At 39.4% G+C, this 18,787-nt stretch overlaps 1 protein-coding gene across 7 annotated transcripts in view; it reads left to right on the top strand.

Moving 5' to 3' along the window:
• The window catches only part of RBMS3 (RNA binding motif single stranded interacting protein 3), a 515,412-nt gene extending 496,631 nt beyond the window's left edge, over nucleotides 1–18,781 (top strand). For 2 of the 7 annotated variants that reach the window (XM_044417609.1, XM_044417624.1), the window contains exons 13-15: nucleotides 11,961–12,041; nucleotides 14,067–14,194; nucleotides 15,274–18,781. In XM_044417609.1, coding sequence (XP_044273544.1) covers nucleotides 11,961–12,041; nucleotides 14,067–14,194; nucleotides 15,274–15,280 — 216 coding nt within the window. In that variant the 3' untranslated portion in view covers nucleotides 15,281–18,781. Of the gene's footprint in view, nucleotides 1–11,960; nucleotides 13,289–14,066; nucleotides 14,199–15,273 lie in introns of those variants that run through there. The other 5 variants (XR_006413486.1, XR_006413484.1, XM_044417615.1 and 2 more) reach the window with 5 other exon arrangements.
• Nucleotides 18,782–18,787: the final 6 nt, after the last annotated feature.

Raw genomic sequence — 18,787 nt, 5'->3', positions numbered from 1 at the left:
AACATGATCAATGGAAACTGTCTGGACAAACACTGGCTCCCTTGGCTAAGAAATGGAGATGAACACCACCACCTAGAATCAGACACAACTGGATGTAATGTCATGGGGAAACCTTTATCTTACCTACTTATTACCTAGAGACACAGAATGCAAGAAACAGTAAAGCTGTGCTTAAATGGCTGGACACTTCTAAACCATTCTTCCCAAATGTTCAGTAGACGTGACACACTTTTTTCTTTAACTAAACTGGGAAGATGCTTCACTTTTATACTCAGAAGAATGTCCCTTATGGGTGAATGTCAGAATTGCAAAGGTGGCTCTGTGAAGTCATGAATGTCCAAGTGACTTAGAGCTGTGTGCAGTTTAAGACCATAAGGACATAAGAAGAATGTATCAGACAAGGATATTTAGTCCAGCTTCCATATGGCCAACCAGATGCTTATGGAAAGGCCATGAACAGTGCATGGAAAGAATAGCACTTCACAGCCTGTGTTCAGAGGGACTTCTTAGAGGCAGCATAGACATAATACCTAGCTGCCATTGATAAACTTGCCTTCCTTGAATGTGTCTAATTCTCTTTTAAAACCATCCAAAATGGTTACACTGTTCATCCATGTGCTGTGTCAAGAAGTACTTCACTATGCTACTTCCATAGTCAATTTCTGATCCTTCAGCTTCATTGGATGAGCCCAGATTCTAGTACTATGAGAGAGGGAGGAGAATTTTTTTCCATTTTCTCCTTATCATGTATAATTCCATATACCTCTAAAATGTGCTCCCTTACTTGCCTTTTTGAGTTAATGGAAGTAGAATTCAGTCTGGTAACTCCTGAAATGATGCAACAGGTAGCTTTTACTGAAAAGTTCTATGCAGCATTTATTTTCTTTATTTATGAGGTACAATACTAGGAACACAACACAGACCTACTACACCCTTAGCATGCCCCATCCAGCTATGCCAGGTTTCTAAATATCAGCATTTCAAAGGTGTTTTCAGTTTCCAAAATGGTGGAGATGGAAAATGTCTGCTAGATGATCTATTCTGACTGCACTGCCTGAAATGTTTTGGGTGGTCAGTTTTCTTCCCCTCTTAGTTATCCTGTAAATAAACTGATTTTACAGAATCTTCCGATATTCCATTTCCTATACTGAAAAAATTACATGTTTTGAACTGCTAAATATTTAAAACCCAGGATTTAGTCAAGCATTTAAAATTTACAGCACTTTTCTAGTTGAATCGCTAGAAAACATTTTTTCATAGCCTTCAAAAGAACAGTATCACAGATGTCCGTTCAATTATATATATATGCTGAATAGAAGGCAGAAAATAAAGATATGGGCACCGAAGCTTGAGTAGGATTATGGCCCTGCTTAACATGGCTAGTTCACCTCATCCCATCTGCTGTAAGTTTGTAGTGTGAACTACAATACAGTCTTTTCAGGCAACTTGCCTGTTTTTGGGTTAGCCTCTGCCCAGGCGAGGAGGCAAGCTGTCTTCCCTTTCTCTTTTCCCTGACTAAACACAAGTGTTAGGGGGATCCTGGCTAACACTTGGTATCACCCCCACCTGGTATCATACAATTCAAGTAGGTGAGACAGTTTGGCCCCCAGGTGAAGCTGTATCCCAGGTCACTTACTACATCTCCCCCAAGCACGGGACTCGTGCATTTGCTGAACCTCTTCTTGACCGTTCCTGCCCATCCTTGTAAAAAACATTCAACCTAACTAAGCAGCCCCTGTACTCAACCAAGGGCACCCGATGCAGAATACACAAGTCCATGTCTGGTAAAATCCCTACTCATCCTTTCCAAGGACACTCCTACACTGGTTATAGGGAGGGTGCGAAGGAGCCAGAAGGGGCCAGGGATGGAGATGGCCTTTAAACTTGCTGACTTCACCTAAGCATCCCATAGGCATGCGGGGGCATAATATTTTTTTCTTTCTCTCTCTCTCTTCCTCCATTCTACACACAAATGCTGCTCTCTGACCATGTTGTTCCATTGGGGTGGGGAGGGATTTGGGTTTCCTATGAAGTAGCCATAATACATATACCAAATGAAAGATGTCACTATTCTTAGATATATGACAATCATTACTTCTCATTGGAATCTTCCCATTTTGGTAATTACATTTTTCCCAGATGGTAGCTTTGGCCATTGATCATCATACCAATATAATGATAACTGATGCCCACAGTTCACCTTTCAAAGACATTTTCTGTTTCCATTCTCCCCCATCATTTTTCATCACTATTATTCATCGGATGAGAGTTTGGTATTTCCCTTTTGTCAACCTATCATCTGATTGATTGGATGTGCCATGTATTTCTTTTACGTATGCCCTCGTAATGTACACATCACATTTCTTCCCACAGGGATCTTAATCAGAAAAAGTAATGGCCTTTAGCTTTTCTCATTAGCAAAATGGAAAAGCACCATACCCAATCCATTAGAAATAGACCCATGTAATAGGAGCTTGTGCACAAAAAAATGGCAGCATGCCAGCTAACGTGGAGTCAGTTTACCTTAAATGATTTCTCGCCAAAAGAAAGGAAAAAAAAGACCACTCTTTTTTCATAGTGAGCAAGCATAAGTCATTGGAGCTGCTTGACAAACGTTTTGTTTGCTTTTTGATGGCCACAATCCTTTGCATGCTTACCTGGAGGTAAGTTCCACTCAGAGGGCTTTGACTATTAGGTGTTATAGAAATTGACGATGATGATGCCACAATACTGGGACTTATTTCCAAACATACACGAATAAGGGTTGCTGTGCTGATGCTTTAGAGACTTCCGTGAAATAAAGCACATTCAGACATATAATAATGGGTCTCAAAATAGTATTTTTATTGTTACAACTTTTTATTTATTTCCTGCTCCTTCTTTCCTGAAGCGTCCTCACTTACTTTGCTCCAAATACTGATAAAATGAATGAAAGTTTAACTAGAACAGCCACTTCTCTATCAAACATTTACCAGCAGCATTCTTTTGGTAGTTGTGTGTCTCTTTCAGTCCTGTCTGAAATTATTTACGATCAGTGCACTGAAATTTCAATGTGGAGACAAGACTTGATTAATTCTTTTTCCATAGAAATGGATTGCTTTCTTTCTCCCAGCACTGATTTCATTAAATGCTTCTTTGCATTAAAATTCCTAGCATTGACGTTTGTCTTTAGATTGAGGAGGGCAGTTCAGGGTGCTGATGCAGTCAGCTGCATAAATTGGCAATTGTTAGTATTCGCTGGGTGGACAAAATGTAGCTGAAACTATTTTCCAGAGAAAATGTTGGTTTTGTAGTAAAAAATTTCAAAGGCACCTCCCCCACCTCAGTATTTTGAGCAACGTTTTTTAAAAATAGGGATTGATTCAGCTGAAGAATCCAGAAGGCCGTGTGCACAAGTTAATAAACTGCTTGTGTTTCTCTGCAAACAGATTTGGAGGCCTTGGTGGAAGCTATTATGGATATGCTTCTGCTTCAGATGAAGCCTGAATACCAAAATAAAGCTGGCTATATTTGGAAAGATGTTAGATCCCCTCTGAAGTAAAGTGGGTTTTCCCTAAAATGTTCCAAAGCAAAGTGGGCTGGTCCTGAGCACCTGCTTCAAGGCTTTATGGGGTAATTTCTCCCTAGATTTATCAAAGGGAAAAATTAAGATGCATTCACACTGCTGGTGGAAAATCAAACCCACAACCCAGTAAGGACCCCATTGCCCCAAGGGTTATTGGCAGAAGTTGGTCTTCTCCCTTTGCAAGCCAGTGTTTCCATTGACTGTACATAGAACGATTATAAGGCTTCAAAGCCTTAGATACTGGGAAGTGAACATCCTCTTCCCTGGTCCTCTGAAGCAATAGTGTCCTTTTTTGGGAGTGGGTTCCTTGTGTCAGCAATCTTTGTTTTTGTTCTTCCTTTTTGACAGCTGCTTCAATTTGTACCTTCAGAATAGCCCCCGTTATCTCCAGAGCAGTCACTATTTGTGCTGACAGTGGCAGCTGCCATGTTGTCATTCAGCAGTGAAGCGAGATGTTCTTGACCAAAAATGTAATGCACCACTATCCAAAACATGTCCTCCATCTGATTAACAATGTGTACTCCATTAATTGTGTTAAACTGCTTCAGCCTGTGGATCAAAATCTGTAGAGACTAATTTCTCTTACTTTAACACCCTGCATTAGAAAGACTCACTGTGTATATGCCATAAATAAGCATGTCCTTATGTGAAATAGTTTTTGTTTGAAACATTGTCTGCTCTCCACACTTTTTAAAACACTGAAAGTTACTCCCGATCCTCAGTGGCCATTGCAAATGAATACTGGAATAACACATGCAAACCTGTGCTGCATTTATGTTAGATAGCTGTTCCTTCTACAACATCAAGTACACCAACTTCTGTATCCCCTTTCAAAAGCACTTTGTAACTTTACTCCAGAAAATGATTTCTGAAAATAAGCACAAAGCATCCCCAGGAAGCTTTACCAAATAGGATGAGCAGGTTAGAAGCTGGCTGCTATTGAAAAGTAGTTGATTGCTAGTCCTTAAATACCTCATTTCTATTAAAAATGGCCTAAGCACTAAAGAGGCAGAAACAGCAACAAAGCACAAAGGGGCTCCAGCAGTGGCTGGGGAAACATGTCACTGGAAGGAACTGCAGCTGCCACCCCAAGGAAGTCAGCAATGCGACCACCAAGGTCTTCCACTACAAGGCAATCAAAATGGCAGCCCTGGGAGACACATCAGCCCCCGGAAGAAACTGTGGCTGCCAGAAGAAGTCAGTCAGCAGTGGAACCAGCAAGTCGCATAAACTTGCATAGGATCAGGCTGCAAGGATGCTTCCAGGTGTAGGATTTCTTGGGTGTTACTAGTCTAATTGATACACTGTGGGTTGGATGAACAGAGATGCTAGAGTTCAAATGAGGAGTAGCAGAAAGATTATTGTGCCAACCAAATATAACATTTTCAATATTTTGTACTTTTTTGTAATGGTATCAGTAGTGAAAGAATCTGCTGAGTGAACACAGCCCTAGACTGAATAGGCGGGAGCAGAGCAGGAAATGATAAGGACTATTGCATGTCCGTCCTTCTTTCCATCCTTCCTGATTCCATTTTTTTTCTGAAAGAAATTTATCTATTTTTGTATCATCAGTTCTTTTTCCTAATCTACTGTAATTTCCAGATTTTTAAAACAGAAATTCAGCAGATAGGCCTTTAGTGGGTTACTCTGGCTAAAACAAGGCTGTTAACAATTAGTTATATTCTGTATAAGCAATGAAATATGATCATATTCTAAAGCAAATAAATGTGTATTCATGTTAGCTAATGCATTTAAAGTATCGGTTGCTGACAGAGTGTCTGCTTCACTTGGCAGTGTTTTTGTAGTATAGCACTAAGGTAGGATGTTTCCAGAAACACATACTTGGCCAACACCATCCAGTTATATTCTCCAACGCTTTGACCAACCGACACAGCGCTTAAGGTACAATCCTTTGCATATTTAGACAGAAAAAATGGCTACAACTCTCAGTAGAGCCCAGCCAGCACTGCTAGCTAAGGCATGCTGGGAGAGATGGGATTTTTTTTCTCTAATCTTGCATAGGATTGCACATTTATTGAACCAAAGATACATGTCCTCTCCTTATACAATCTTTTAATGTCATGGGTGGAATCATGTTCATCGTTCCTACATGTAAAAAAATAATGCGAGAACTACAGCACTCTTACCTGCCTCTGGAAGAAAGTCTGTGCTGAACATTTTCCTTGGAGAAAAGTCATGTGTACTGTTAATTACTTTCTCTACATATTCTGCCCAATCCTACAGAGATATATAGCTCCAGTGGTGCACAAAGTGGATTGTGCTGATGCAGCTTTAGTGGCACCCTGTGGAATTCAAGCAGAGCAACTCTATTTATACTCTTCCAGACAGTTACATTATATTATGCATGTAGACCTAAATTTGGCTTCCAAATAGATGGAATAACATTAGTTATGCTCACTCTCACAAACGTCCTGCCTGCCCTCCACTGAATTCTGCATCCTTCAGCAGCTTCCATGATATGCCACTGCACGTGGATGTTGTGGGTAAACTGAGCTTGCAACACTGGATTAGGATGTCGATCTTGGTTAGGATGCCTCACTTTTCTATTTGTCGCTTCGCCTACACTCTAGCTGCAGGTTTGCACTGCATTCAGTTTCCTTCTCTGAGTCTTTTACTTCAATCTAGTTTGTTCATAATTACATTTATGTGATCAGTATAGATTTTCTAGGCCATCAATTGTTTATATTTGTCTGAGAAAGTCCACATAATTAAATGTACCTAATTAAATGGGTGTGACTACTGATTTCCCCTGTATGATCAATTTGTATGTATAAACTAGAAACTGAATGATGGTATTATAAGTCTACATTAAATTAAATTTATACTGTATTTATATTAGAATATTCTCATTATAATTTTTAGAAATGTTTAGAAATGTTTTAGAAATGACCTGGTTGAGTATAATGACTTACTACATATCAGAGTTTCTGCTTTCTGCTTGAAACTATTTTGGGGAGTTTCTGATTGTGCTTTTTCTTGACACAATGGAGCAGTATTCTTTATCATTCAGTAAAAAGATGTCCTAATGGATGCAGGCCATATATTTGCACTTTTTATAACTGAATAGCTTTTGAAATTGCAATGACAGGAGAGTCATGAAAATGACATGAAATAAGCAGGTATCACACTGTAGCACTGCTGCTACCAAAGAAGTATATTTTTCTTCTGAATGTTTCCTGGTAAGGCTTACTGGACTCTAGGAAAACCCTGTTCAAGGGAGAGAATGGAACATAAACTTCAGAGTTAAAATGTACTGAGCTGCAATGTGTTTTGCATCAGCTACTCCAGTTTTCTCCAGCTATATAGCCACCTCCACATAGTTATATTAGTGATGCAGTGTCTAGACTTGGATTTTAAGAGCTGGCATTAATACTGCAGATCCAAACATCCAAATTCATTCATACTGTGACACAAAAATATGAGTTTCATCATGGCCATGAAATTATCAGGTGGTCCTAGCAAAATCAATTTTGTTTTTTCATTTGATAGTTGTATTTAGTGATAAATTGTATATGCAACCTCCCCAGTGCTTTCAGATATCAACAGAAACATACTCAAACTAGGCTGAGACATTCTGAGAGGTTGAGAGGAATTGAGAGAGGGTCACATATAGCAGACATGCACATCCTTTTAATGGTGATTTTTAAAAATCATTTGCAAACGTATATGAAACAGATTAACTTCAGGGTAGAAAAGAACAGATCATTGTTCTTTAGGCAGCCACCAATTGCTTCCTCACCCTGATGCAGTCACACATGGTTGACCTACCAGTAGATGTTGATCGATGCCAGTGCGGTGGTTATCTGCACATCCACATATCTGGCTGCACATCAGAGCACGGATGCTCTCCATCCACTCTGTGTTATTTTCACTGTTTCATTCAACACTATATGACTTTCTGTGTGAAAATACAACTTGGCTTCAGTCAACCATGCTTCACCAAACTTCCAACTTGGTTATTGTGAAGCATACTGCATGGGGGAAGACAGTTTGCAACCTTTACTTGATCTAAAGGGTGGTGACCAAAGCCTATAACTCTTTCATTATCTACACTTACTTCCTATTTTCATCTGGGTTCAATTTAAAGTGCTGGTGCAAGTCTTCAAAGCCCTAAATATCTTAGGAGGACCGAGTGGGCCAGGTGCTGTAATACAGATCTGTTCCTGGCCTGTTCCAGTCCAGGCTGAATTCAAGGTTTGGATTATGACATACAAAATCCTAGATGGCTTGGGGCCACATTAACTTAGGGAACAGCTTACTCCATATATCCCTGCTGTTCCTTAAGATCATCAGCTGAGGCCCTTCTCCAAGTTCCTCCCCTCAAGGAGGTTAAGGAGGAAACTGCGAGGAGGAGACCCTTTTCTGTGGTGGAACCCCAGCTATGAAATTCATTACCATTTGAGATTCACCAGGCACTTACTTTGCTGAGTTCTGGGCACCTAGCAAAAGCCTACCTTTTTCAATGCATCCATGGTGCTACATAGATCATTTGACTAATTGCATGGTTTTTTAATATTTTATATTATTATTCATTGTGCATATTATGATTTTATCTGCTTCTATTTTATTATGCTATTTTAAATCGTTTTGGTTTCATTCCATGATATTTTGTTGGTACTTCTTATTGTAATGACTGCCCAGAAAATGTGATTCTGGTGGGCAGCTTTTAAACAAATTCAATAAATAAATAGACAGACAGACAGACAGACCTGCTAGGAAATTAAGATCACTGTCAAAGGCTTTGCTCTTGCTGCCATCTCAGTTGCTTCTGGGACCTAGTACTAGAGAGAGGACTTTTTCAGAGATGGTATCATGAATCTTGGACTCTCTCCCAACTGAAATTCTTCAGGAAGCCTCCTTCCTTGTGCCTCTTTCACCAGGAACTGAAGATGACTTTAATGCATAAAATTGCCTACCTTTAGTATTGTCCCTGTTTTAATATGTTGTATATTTTCCTTTGTTGCTGTCAGCGTTTTGCTTTTGGTGTTTGTTTCTGTGGTACTCTGCTGAATGAAGTTTTGTTGGAAGGAGCCTTCTGCCTCCCAGAGGCAGCATGCAAAAAAGAACCCCTTGTTAAGATGGCCAGTTGCAGTTAGTGGCTCCAGGACTCAATAATTATTTCTATTAAAATAAGAAAGAGGAGTTCATTCTTAAGAAGCTGTTCATAGTGAAACAGGGAATACCAGTGAATTGCTTCTTTAGCAAATGGCAACAAGGACAATAAAAGGACCTTACCTGTCCTTCCTAAGGGAGTTCTATACAGTTTCAACTGTCAGAGGAAAAAAGCTGATTTGCTGCAATACAGATGCTCTGCCAGGAGGAGCAGATTCAACTTTTGAAGGAGGTCCTGAATTGCTGTATTGAATGATCTGTTTTTGTTTGCCAGAGGTGTGCGGGCTGAAGGTAAACAGAGGACTATTTTCCTCTCTTCAATAAGAAAACCATGGTTTTCTGTTGTCTCACCAGCTAGCTCCTGAGTTTCTGGAAATATCCCACTGAACACTCTGCAGTTGCTTTTTGACTCCAAGAAAAGTTAGCAGATTCATAGATTTCACTTTGTACCATAAGAAGCACCTGTATACAGAGTCGGTGGGAGATCCCATGCCTTATCTAAGAAATTCAGCAATTCTATGAGTCAGCAGCTTCTGTGTTGTAACAGCTAACAGAACAGTTGGTCTTTGCAGACTCCAGTGTGGACTAGTTGTTTTCAGCCAACTCTACCACTGATCTCTTTTGGCCTAAAGCCAAAAAGTCTCTACTGTTGGGATTCCCACATCAAGCCTGCACGTTTTACTCACTACATGAACATTTCATTTAAGGGAGAACTCATCATCTCTGACAAAAGAGCCAAGTACCTTCCTCATGGTGCAACCATATCAGCACCAAGGGCTTTGCAAGAAAATGCCAGCCAGCTAGAGCCCTCGAGAATGTAGGAAAGAGGCTTCTGCCACTTGGGCAAACAAGACTCAGAGTCATGCTGTTTCATGAGCTTTGTTTCCAACAGGTGTATGATGTGAGAATCCTTAAGTAAGGCATATCAAAAGAGTGAGCCAACTTAGCAAGGTGTCCAGCAAGGTGATCAGTGAGCATTTCCCACATGTCCCAGAGAAGGAGAATCCCTGCATGCTCCCTGATTGGCAAGGATTACATAGTAAAGAAGCACCTCCAGAATGGCCAGGGGAACATGGTGCCTGAGATGGAGAACAGTTGCTGCAAACAGGTGTAAAAATAGCCTTCCACAGCTCTGTGGATTTCTCTGTTGCAGTGAATAGGGTCATTCAGGCCAGGCTAGAACTGCATTTTCTTCTGTGTGCTTTTTTCACTGGCCACCCATCCTGAATAAAAGTGGGAACAATGCATTGCCACAGTGCTGAACAACTATAAAGCTTCTTCTGGGCTGTCTGCAGGATGACCACCTCCTAGTAAATATACCTCCACACCTCCTAATATTTCTGCTTTGCAGAAACTTTTGTCCAAGTCAAGATTTTATTGCCTGAATGAATGTCATTTTCAGAGTATCTAAATATTTATGTTTCTTTGTCTGCTTTCTCTGTCACAGTATTGTGGTGCAGTAGATGTCTAAAAGCAAAGTGATTCAGGGTTCATTTAGAAGAAGTATTTTAAGGCATATTTTAAAATAACGATAAAATGAAATGCTTTCAGAGCTTCCTTTTTCAGCTGGTAAATCTATTTTAGTAGTTTCAAAATTCATCAAACACTTTCTTGGAACGGTTGGCTCTTCTCCTCACCTTTGAAGTTTAGAGGTGTTGGAGGTATTTTTGTCAGGGAATACAGCTCAAACTGGATAGTGGCAAAACAAAGCAATGTCTAGATGTGATGACTTAATACTGATAGGACATTGAAGGATTTGTGCTATTTATTGCCTTCAGCAAATTCTTCTTATAAGCAATGGAAGGAAGGAATAATGCTGTGAGAGTGTCAAAAAAACACTTGTAATTAAGGATATTTCTATAGCACTTGAGGGCAAGAGCTTTTCAGAAGGATTTCTAATGTTGATAGCTGAGAAGACTTCCTGGAAATTAAAAACGATTCATGCGTAGAAGAAAATCAAGTTAGCAGTCCTAGCTATACAAGGGGAAGCTCTGAAACATCTGTTCTGTTTCTTTATTTTGCTTTTCCTGCTATTTTTCCCTTCAGGTTTCTAGAGATTTAATTGTTCTCATTTTAAATAACTATCAGGTAGAATGGATGAAGACCACGATCCAATGCATATACATGAATATTAGTTCAGTTGAAATTAGTGAGATTTGCTCCAAAGCGAGTCTGATTGGGACTCAGAAACCTAGCTGCATCTTCAAACCACTTGTAGAAGCACACTGGCTTACATTATGTTACTTCTGCGTGTGCTAGTTTCTTGCATTCTGATTGTCCACAGATGTGGGTTAAAAAGGACACTTCAGGCAAGCATTTCATTCTGTGCTTAGCACACAGCCATACATGCATAACTGTCTGAAGGCCAACTAGACATGCCATGGAACGATTACCGTCTTTTAAAGAATCAATTTATAAAAATTGCAGATGGGTTGGTGGTATTTTTAGTGCATAACAAAGGGGTTAAGCCTTCTGCCCCCTTCCACATTTTAACAAAACTCCCCTACTCAGCTATTCTTAGGCTGAGGAGGTTTCTTTCAGTTGGAATTCCTTTCTTAAGCTGAAGAGCCTCCATGGAGTGGAGAGGTCAATTCTCTGTGGGACTGGGAGTTCAAAGCTGTGAAAGGTGGACCTGCCCCCGTGCACTATGGTCCTAGTGCCCCAGTTCAGCAATGAACCATTCCTAAAGGTGCAACAACAAATGATATTTAGCCTCGTGCATAATTTGACCCTAAGTTTCATAAGGTTTTTACAACCTGCACCATTCATACAATAGCAGTCTATGCTATTACCAATGCCTTTGATCCAAACAATGTAAAACACTTTGAAGTGCTAATGATTTTCAATTGAAGAGAGCAGCAGGTACTTAATTTTCCAGGTGAAAGCAATTGAACTCAAAAGACCTTAGATGCATTGCGTCCATTACACAGAGGGTTGCCACATGACTGTTTTTGTCATAGAACAAAGTTAGAATACTGTTGTATTACATGGCAGCTTAATTATACAAAATGGCCACTATGGGTTAGGGGTTTTTTTAATCATACAAATGCAGCAGCACTTTCTGTTAAGTTAAAATTACTAAGCAATATTCATATTAAGTCACCACTTAATGTTTACTTCAACAGATGTATTGATATTGTTTAGTAGATTGGCAGGTTATATGAAATTGGTTAAATTAATTAGGACAATAAATAGGTCTAGCAAGTTTTCTTCCTTTTTTCTTCCTACATCCCTAAATTCAGTTGGCTTTGTCTTATTCTAGTATATGACGGCTGCTGCACCTATGCAAGGGACCTACATTCCCCAGTACACTCCTGTGCCTCCAACAGCTGTCCCTCTTGAAGTAAGTGTACCTTACCTGTACTTGTGCATCTGAAGTATATCTTGCTTTGAACTCTTTGGGCAAACAAAGACAGAATCACCTGCTTATTTTTTATCTCCCTTTAGTGATACATGCAAATTTTTTAATGTTGGTTTTCATCGAAGACAAACTAGGATATTCCATTGAGTAGTTTGTTTTTCTTAAAGCTGGGGGAGTCAGGGTATGGGAAAGCAAAGGAACCAAAGCCAATCATCAGGCTGCACACACAAAGAGGTTCGAGAAGAGAAGACTATGAAGAAGGGGTTGATGCTATCCATAACATAGCACTTGTGCCATAAGTGATTGCTGAAAGCCCAGAGCCAGCAGAAACCATGAACTGAGCAAAGGAAACCTTCCTCTTGTATATGCAGACCTGGAGGATGCTGCACTGACTGAGTGCTTATTCATCCTCGATGAAGGATTTGCTCCCTCCTTCCACGAGGCTGAGTCCCGCTGATGACAGCCTAAAGAGTAAGTATGTCCTCGGCACTGTAGACAACAAGCTACCCAGAAAGCCACAGCCTGACCTCTCCTGCTGTTCATCTCCGTAAGGCCTGGACAAACAAGAAAACAGGCGTAAGAGGGACCCTTGAGGGGAAAAGAAAGGTGGTGTTCATTCTTAAATTCATCTGTAGATTTTTTTTATATATTTTGGTTCCTCACAGATTCATCCTAGCACACGTTTCACCTAATTTTATGTGTTGGACACAGCATGGATTCAATTATTGTGTCTTGAGTTATGTTTCCTTTAGAGTAGATTCACCACTTCTTGGATAGTTGAGGATGCTTTTTAAAAGAAGCAGTGCTGGCACACTTCCACTATAAATATTGGCACTTTTTACACAGTTGCTTGCAAATATTGGTTCTCCTCAATAGTCACCACCATGCATTTGGACCTATCACTACTGTTTGATCCATCTTTTGAATCCCTTGCAGTACAGTGATTTTTTAAAAAAAATTCTCTATCATGTTTTGCTGTTGATGTTAACCAAAACACCCATTTTAAACACTCTTTATTAAAGAACACTATACTCTAATTTTTAAAAACTTGCTGATTCTTAGTGCTTCTTAAAAGTAATTTGCTATCTCATCAGTGGAAAAAATAAGAATTATCTACCTCTACTTAGATGCGTATACTAACAGCTACACATTTGAGTTTTAGAGGCTGCTGCTTCTAGTTCTGCACACTGAAGTATGAGTGCAAAGTTACAGTATCTATCAGTATCCCCTAATCATTACCAGGACACAGAGTAACAAGCAGAGTAACAAAAATTTAAAATTTAATCCCTTTGAAAACTATTACATAAAATACTAAAATTGGTTCTAAAAATAGCAGAGAGAGAGAGAGAGAGAGAGAGAGAGAGAGAGAGAGAGAGAGAGAGAAGAAATCCTTACAAACTTCTTTTTTATGAGATTCTTAAGGATTACATACAATATTATGTGCATAATTACATGCACAATTCTTAAAACTGCAGCAAACTGTGCATTGCTGAAAGGTCTTATCTTTGTATTGCCTGTACAGGAAATATTATCCAAATAGCCATACATCATTGTTCAAAGCATGATACAGATACTGCACTTCATATGTCACACTCCGAACATACCTGCTTGGTGTGGCTTGATTCTGATCTCACAGCAATGAAGAAGGAACAACTCTATCAGTCAATATGAAATCCCATATGAGATCCAAGTCAGGCCAGCCATGCATGTGTAATAAACTAAAACAGTCTGCAGTATGTGGATTTCAACACTGCGTTATAAGGAAAAAGCCTTCAGCAGACCTTCTATGCAAAGCTGTAATCATGGCATGCATCTCTTTCAAATGTGTAGCATTCATGTCATATCAGCATGTGGCTTCTGATACACCTGACACTTAACAATAAAAAGCAATGGTGCAGCTGCACAGAAATAATGAGGCTGGCAAGATTGTGCTGAGTTTCTCCTCCTGTAAGCTGCTGATATTATTAAAAACAGCAAGGTCCCTTGTGTTCCTGTTTGTTTCTTCAGGGTGTTGTTGCTGATACCTCTCCACAGACAGTAGCACCTTCATCACAGGAAGCCAGTGGTCAACAACAACAGATGGCAGTGGAAACATCCAGTGAACATGCATCTGCATATTCCTATCAACAATCGAAGTAAGTTGATGGTGTCTGTTGACATGTCAGCCTGGTACCTGCTTCTCTTGAGGGGATAATTCAAAGGTATGTTGAATTGGCATGGCATGTGTATGGACAGATGAATAGATAGATGAATGAATGTGTAAGACTGACAGTGCTTTACAGTCTGTCTTTGCCAATCCAACAATACTAAGAGGCAGGTGGCTCCTATTTCCATGTTATTTTCCAAACTGTTGCTGCTGTCCTGTGTAAAATGACTACAGGGGATAACTTCATTGAATTTATTAAGGCATTCATCTGAGTAAACGTCCACTGAATTGTGCTGAAGAAACTGAAGATTAGATCCAGCAAAATTCTAAGACCAACTAATGAATTAAAACTGGAAACACATCTCAGATTTAAACCCAAAGATGACCTAAGATGCTCAGCTCCTGTGCTCACTTTTTAAAGTCTTACAAGACAGATAAAAAACCAAAGTCGAGTCTTATGCAAAGGATGCAGTAGGTTCCTGCTCCACATTTCTGGTGTGGTTCACAAACTCACCCCGGTCTACAGTATTGTCTACACTGCTAGCCACTTCTATCAGCTCCCATTTGTTATCTGTAGAGATTGGTGGACCAGAAGTCTTAAATGGTATAAGGCCATTTCCTATGCTCCCTGAGGACTTTTCAGGTTCTTTCCTATGTCCTTTCATAGGGTGTTATGCTGAAACCAATTCAGAGAAAGTTGCACGTAATTAAAGATATGATAGAACATTCTCCAAAGTTGAAAGGTATGGAATAGGGATTAGAAGGTTGGACTGAGACTTGGGAGATCTTGGTTATAGACCCTACTCAGTCATGAACCTCACTAAGTGACTTTGGAAAGTCAGTGACTCTCAGCCTAACATGCTTCACAAGCATTTGTAAGGATACTGTGTATGTTTGTATTGTGAGGATAAAATGGAAAGTGGGACAGCGTGAGCTATCTTGGGTTCCTTTGCAGGAAAAGGGATGAGATATGAATTATAAGCAAATAACATAGATACATTTTTAAAGAAAAAATTGACACGGACTTGCTTTGATTTAATGGTTACTTTAATTCAATTGTTTTTACAGACAATAAACAGGACTGAAAAATGTCGGTCTGAAAAGTTTGCCTTGAATGGAGAAACTTCATTGAACAAGAAGTTGGCTTCCAGTTTGCACAGGCGTCAACAGATTTTTTTTTTCATTTTCTACCTTACCCAACAAAAACAAACAGTGTTTCTATGTGCTGTGCAAATTGTTCAGTCATGTAGTCTGATAGTTTTATTTTTGCTATTTTTTTATTAAAGAAAAAACCCGTGGCAAAACACTGGGTTGATATTTCATCTGAATGAACATTTGAAATTCAGAATTTACTTGGAAGTGTAGATAGATTTGTTTTTGTTTTCCAAAACAACAACAACAGAGAACCGATGTCAAGAGGGAGCAAGCTGAAATGAAAACTAACTAATGGTCTTCCTCTCCAGAATCCAGCTACTCTTTTCCCCCTTCTTGTCAAAATCAAGTGTGTCTTTCATTTTAGGTTTGTTTTTTGTTTTTTTAGAAATGTTTAGGTAAGATTTATCTTGAATCTTAATTGCCTTAATTTTAAGGACGTCAAAGGCTCTCAAGGCAAGCTGTCAACGTCTGGGTAGAAGAAAGGAGAATGAAATCAAGTTTACACCAGTATCAACTGGTGCTTAAGTTCAACAGACTGAATTTTTAGGGTGAATTAAAAAAATATAAACTGTTCGGTTTAGCAGAAAATGATTTTTCTTCTTTTGAAGAAAACCTGTTGATAAACTGTGGCAACTTCAAGAATTGAAAAAATGTGGAGACTTTTATTAACTTTCTTAGTGTTGACAGAGAAGAATCTAGAAGGCTAAAGTGTTTTACAATAAAATTATTGAACTGGGGGGGGAATCAACTTGCATTTTAAGGAATGCAGGAATTTTTTCTTGCAGAATGGAGATTTTTTTTTTAATTTACAATATGTGATCGCTGGCAAAAGCATTAGTGCTTTTTATCTGCAGTCTTTTTTATGAGCTTTAAAAAGTTTTTAGTCTGCTTTGCTTGTCACATTGCAAACACCTAGCTTAAAAGCATTGGGGAAGAACGTAAGTAGATAGGAGCTTATGGTCAAAAAAGTGCAAAAAAAAGCAATAGCTAGAAGAAATTGTTGACAATTTCTGTAGTCTTTCCTAGTTGTGAACAAATGCAGCCTATGGATGGCCTCTTTTATACCAAAGATGAAATGACACCCTACCGCAGTCCAGAAGATAGAGGGTTTTTTTCTTATTTCTTTCCTTTTTAAAAAGATGTCTTTATTTGACCTACATGGCCGGACCAGTTCTTATCTTTGTGATTGTTTAAACTATCTTCCACTGGTATTTTACATCCTATGTACTTAGGCTTCTAATGGAAAGTTCTGAGTAGTTGGTACACAGCATGAGAAAGAGATGGGTCGCCAGCTGTTCTGCCCAGGTGTGTGTTAACTTTGCTGAGCTTTTCTGCTGTATTGTCTAATTTCTTTTGTATGGAAATTACAGTCTTCCTTTTGTCATAACTTCTCACAGGTTCATTTCCTCCCTTCCCCCTGAGTCATCTTCCAGTGTTCAGAACCAGCCATCATCATTCTGCATTTTGGTGCTGTGTTCAGGTCACTTAGAAGATGTCACTGAAAGTAGGTGATCGATGTTCTCATTTAACTCTCCCATGCAAGAAGAAAGTTAAAAGTGGCTCACGCTAGTTATTTCATGCAAGCATGAAGTTAATAATCACTTTATACTAACTGGCTTTCTGTTGTCTTAATATGTTTGCTGACAATCACTAATTAGTTTGATTAGGCAAAAGACAATAGCAAGTAAATTGAATCAGTGCAAACTTATTTTTAAAAGATAAAAGAATATATGAAATTTATATATGGAGAATCTAAGAAAATATCCTTTCCCCAAAACAGAAGGAAGAATGTCATGCAGTGATAATTGGGAGCAGTATCTCCAAATTTTGCCAGATGCCCAGCAGTGTATGGGGAATGTTTTGAAAGCATGCATGCCATTCATTTCCAAATTCCTTGTTCTCCCAAATTTACAAGTGGCACACGTGGATGCACTACTTAAACGAAGGGGAGTTAAGCATGAACATGATTGTGCCCATGGGACTTGGACAGGTTCCTAGAGGCTTCAGCATCAGCTTCAAAACTAGAGCTGCTATTGATGAATAAGGCAATGGACTCCAATATTTCTTTTCTCTATAGCAGGCAGAAAGTTCTAGCAAAGGAAGCACTTAAAAACAAATAAACCAAATGATTTAAACCTTCCTCCATCAGAAAAAGTGATGAAGGATTCACTGCAATGACTGTGGTGTATTCAAAACAGGGTAACCATATTGAAAAGTTTAAAAAATATAATATGAGAGAATAATAAACCAAGTTCCCTTTGGATCTACCAGATTCAATTGCCCCAGTTGTAATATAAAGGATACAATCCACTAAATATGACTTCCACACAAGCCCCAGTGATATGAAATAAGGTTTGTGCAAGAGCACTGTTGGAGGATTGTGCAAAGTCCGTGGTTACTTTAAGTGACTTTTAAAAGAACTGAGTATTTTTTTAAGAAAACTAAAAACTTTTTCTTATTTTTAATGTAGTATCTCGTGTTTGGTGGGGATGGGGTTGGGTTACCCAAACAAATGGCTGCTAAATATACAACATTCAAACTCAAAAAGAAAAAAAAGAAAAGAAAAAGAGAATAGGATGTCATCTATTCAACTGGCATAGACAAGCGAATCTGGTTGTTTGTGATTCTGAGGACACACTCTCAGCACCCCTGTGGCAGATGAGCACTAGCTTCTGAACTCAAAGGCTTACAAACAGCTAAAGGCAGGACTGAGGCACTGCGGTAGCAATCTCTACTGCCATATTCTGCATTTTTCTCTGCATCGTTGCTTCTGACCAACTAGGTTGAGTGCCAGAAGGGGAAGGGAAGGAGGCTGAGGGTACCAATCGGAATCAGCATAACATGGACTCGATGGCCTTCATGGCCCTTTCCAACTCTACTATTCTATGATTCTATGAACTCCCCTCCCCACTAGAGGGCACAACTCTTTTTTCCTCTTTGAGGGTCAGTTGCGACCTGGCAGGGGGTTGTGGGAGCCAGCACAGTTCTTTCTGCTCTGTCTGTGAGGGTGTGGAGCAGGGGTTCAGAAGGATCCTGTGATCTCCCAGACAATGCTGGGCTGCCGTAGGATTGCACTCGAAAAGGACATATAGTTTCAAGTGATGGCATATGTGCTGACTACAAGTCGGATTATGCATCTGACTAAAAGGACCGCAGCACAAGAGGAAAAAAGTTTCAATGTTATGTAAAGACCTCTAGCTTCTTCCTTTCTTTCATGTGCTTTGCCATTGCTGTTTACTTTCTGTGTGCATCACTGTTTTTCCCCCCACAATTTTCTTTTCCTTCAGAAAAGGGTGTGCCTATTGGAGGTGGTGTGGGGAAAATAATTGAGCTAGCCTTATTTTCTTCCTTTATATGCTCTATCTTTTTCTGTGTTTCTAAATAGAGGTTATCCTCCCGTGGCACAATTGTCGATATGAAAGAAGCA

Source organism: Varanus komodoensis, unplaced genomic scaffold (genome assembly GCF_004798865.1).
Source record: "Varanus komodoensis strain SLA01 unplaced genomic scaffold, ASM479886v1 scaffold10, whole genome shotgun sequence".
NCBI lineage: Eukaryota > Metazoa > Chordata > Lepidosauria > Squamata > Varanidae > Varanus > Varanus komodoensis.
This window is presented reverse-complemented; position numbering and strand designations above follow the sequence as displayed.